The following is a 3,470-nucleotide window of genomic DNA, read 5'->3' on the forward strand; positions in this document are numbered from 1 at the left end:
ATATATATATATATATATATATATATATATAGAGAGAGAGAGAGAGAGAGAGAGAGATAGATAGATAGGTATATGACAGAAGTACAAAGGCGTTGAACGAATAGATCTCATGTTTATGAATATTCTGAAACTTTACTCTGAACGTTAGAAGGTGGATTCTTTGATCCAATCTGTAAGAATTTCCAACGAAAATATCATGGTGCAGTTTTGTATTAACAAATGTTCCATATTTTTTCCTAAAAAGATGAAAAAGAGAGAAGTTGGAGAAAATTCGCATTCCAGAAAATAAAGCAAAAAGATCACGGAAGGCAGGTGAAAATGTGTATACTTGAGTGTGCTGTAAGAGGAGATGAAACAGAAAAAACATGAAAGATAATGTTGAAAAAGATACATGTGTAGGTTCAGAATTAAATGGAAGGAATGTCATTGAAGGAATCAAAATCTAGAAATAAAAATATTGAGATACAGTATACCCTTCGTTCAGTACATTAAAAACGAATTTGATATAATAGATAGGTGCTCCAGAAAGCTATGAACAGTGTACACGTTACATCCACGAATCTTTATTAGTAAATTTTATATAGTAAGAGTGAACCGACAAGTACCCACGGTACAAGGCATACAAAACAGCATTAATAGGATTATATATTAGTAGAAAAGAAGATAAATGTATAGATATAACTAAGAAAATTGTGAGAAAATGCACAGAAAAACCCCCCCAGAAATTATGAAATATGATAGAAACTGGAAATACAAAAAGTATTCCATCAGCAGATGGCGAAGGCAAACAGTATACAGTTGATAAAAAACAGGTTTCGTCGAATAATGAAGGGTCTTTAAACGATAGCTTCCTCTCAGCCATTTCTGAGTGCGGCTCGCCACCATCTTCGTAATATTGTTCTTGTTCTTAGGTGACTAAAGAGAGTACTTAACCAAATATCTTAAGCTGCCAAATATCTTAAGCTGACAAAAAAGCGAGGCTCCAAAGTACATATTTTGGAGACAGTATAATTAAATAGACCCAACCCAGTTCTGAACCCTTTATCTCATAGGAGCGAAGGACAAGGGCCCGGGTAGAGAGGGCTGAATGAGTTGTTCTTGGGAAACATAACATCGACGGAAATCAACTGAATAGACTATTCCAGAAGCCCGGATAATGCAGTAATGGTTTGCGATAAACTCTTTGTCTGCCAGCGTCATAGGTCGGGCTTATCCGAGATGTAGGCAGATCAATTAAACATTTACACTCATTTATATAGTTTTCGAGCATTGCTGACTTTTTATTTTTGAGTTATCGCATAGTTGGTCAGAGTATCAACCGAATTTATTATATCACCTGTCGCTTTGGATTGGTAATTTAAGGGCACAGTTTTCCCCCTCTGTCTACTGGTCGTGGTGAAATAGGTTTCATGACGAAAAAAAATTGAAGAATAGGTCAAAATGAAGTATGAGAGTGGAGTGTTGCTCTCCGTAAATTTATTGACAAGATGTGAACGTTGTGAAAACGATTCAAGTAAAAGGGCTTATTTTCAGTATGGGCCTATATTCGCTGCACTTACTTTTTGGAGAAATCCTGGATCATAGAAGTTCTTTGATTTGTTCTAGTGTTTATAGCCGTATCGCCCCGCTTATTTTCATTCATTGTATATATTGTAGTTTTCCATGCTTGTTTTTTTTTTTTTCCATAATCGATTCTGCGTAATCCACTTCGCATATTTCTGTAATTTGGCTTTGTAATGTCCTCTTATCTACTACCTTTTTTTCTTTTTTTAGCAATTTCAGGAATATTGAAGTACCATACAAAATGTCTAGTGGCATTTCTTCCGCTGTTTACGTTCTGAGTTCAAATTCCACCATGGTCGACTTTACCTTTCATCTTTTCGGGCTCAATAAAATAAGTACCAGTTGAACACTGGGGTCGACATAATCAATTCCTCTTTCCCTCAAAATTTCTGGCCTTGGGCCTAAAGCAGAAAGAATCATCATCATCATCGTCATCATCATCATCATCATAATCCTCATCATCAAGACGGCAAGCTGGTACAGTCGTGAGAGTGTCGGAAAAATGCTTTGCGGTATTTGTTCCGGATCTTTGTTCCGTGTTCCAATCCCGCTGAGGTCTTTCAATCAGTCGGGATCATAAAATCAAGTACCAGTCAAATACTGGGGTTCACTTAATCGACTAACCCTATTTGTGGCCTTCTGCCTGTATTATAAACATTTCTTATTAGTTATAGGATTTTTGCTCTTCATTTTGTTGGGGGTGATCGCTATATGTTTTATATATTTTATTAATATTAATTCTTGGCGTTTCAGGAGACATTACAAACGTATCGTTATACGTTACATCGAATGACCAACATCATGAAACTGCGGCTTATACTATTGTAAACATACGTAAAGTCAATGTCAGTGGAGAAACAAGGGAATGCCCATACCAACACCCAGCCTATCACCAACATCTTTGTTTTGGAGATGATGATGGCAATGATAAAGAACTGGTGTTGACTGTCGAGGAAAACCAGAGCGGAATGACATTGTCTCGTCTTAGACAAGGTGTCTTTCTCAGATCTATATGTCGTGAAGCTAGCGTAAACTATCAGATTCTTAATGGTAAGTTGATGTCTTTTATGTTTCCTAATCTATTTGTAATCAATGACTCAATCTCGTAATTTTCTCACTGACTACTACTTTCCAGTACTTCAGAGAATGAATTTTGTTCGGAAAATATATTGAAAATACAAGAGATCAATGAATTAACATAGTGCACATAAATTACTGTTAAATATTTTGGGATGATACATTCAAATTCAGAAATACACACTTATACAAGCACGCACTAACACACACGTTATGAAGTATTGTTTGTCTGAGCACTTGCGAATATAATCGCATTTGTTAGAGTTAGCAATAAAGAATTGGCATACGTTAAGTTAGATCCTGATCACAAATTTTGGGAGACAATTTCAATGAATTCAGATCTACAGTAGATATATATTAATTTGACTGACGAACTAGAAATATGAGGTGCAGCTGAAATTAAAATAGATAAGTTAAAATTTTAGTTTTAAAATGCTTAAGAGAACTGATTAATAAAACGACGAATTCTGGAATCAAAAGTAAACTTCTTAATCGATATCCTGTGTTACAGAGTCGAATTATTGAATATTAATGGTATTTGACAATAGGATAGTAAAAGTGTCCGTGAATTGACTTTTTTAAACGTTTACGAATGTTGTCGAGTATTTCAGTAACTATGACCGACATCTGCCATACAATGTTGAGTAGATCAGTCGGCCAATCTACTCGAAAAGTCTAATCTAGTAAGTTATCTTCTAGTAATTATAGTAGAAAATGTGTTGATATATGCATACTTTTATGCATGCAAGAATGTATGTATGTAGCTTTATACCTATATGTATATATACATACACACATATATATATATATATATATACATACATACATAC

General features: G+C 34.8%; 1 protein-coding gene across 1 annotated transcript in view; it reads left to right on the forward strand.

Annotated features, from left to right (window-relative positions):
• The window catches only part of LOC106879436 (proto-oncogene tyrosine-protein kinase receptor Ret), a 391,429-nt gene that overhangs the window by 164,264 nt on the left and 223,695 nt on the right, over positions 1-3,470 (forward strand). Inside the window, exon 3 of the mRNA XM_014928991.2 lies at positions 2,317-2,613. Coding sequence (XP_014784477.1) covers positions 2,317-2,613 — 297 coding nt within the window. The remainder of the gene's footprint in view (positions 1-2,316; positions 2,614-3,470) is intronic.

The sequence above is a fragment of the Octopus bimaculoides genome, chromosome 2 (assembly GCF_001194135.2).
Source record: "Octopus bimaculoides isolate UCB-OBI-ISO-001 chromosome 2, ASM119413v2, whole genome shotgun sequence".
In the NCBI taxonomy this organism is placed as follows: domain Eukaryota; kingdom Metazoa; phylum Mollusca; class Cephalopoda; order Octopoda; family Octopodidae; genus Octopus; species Octopus bimaculoides.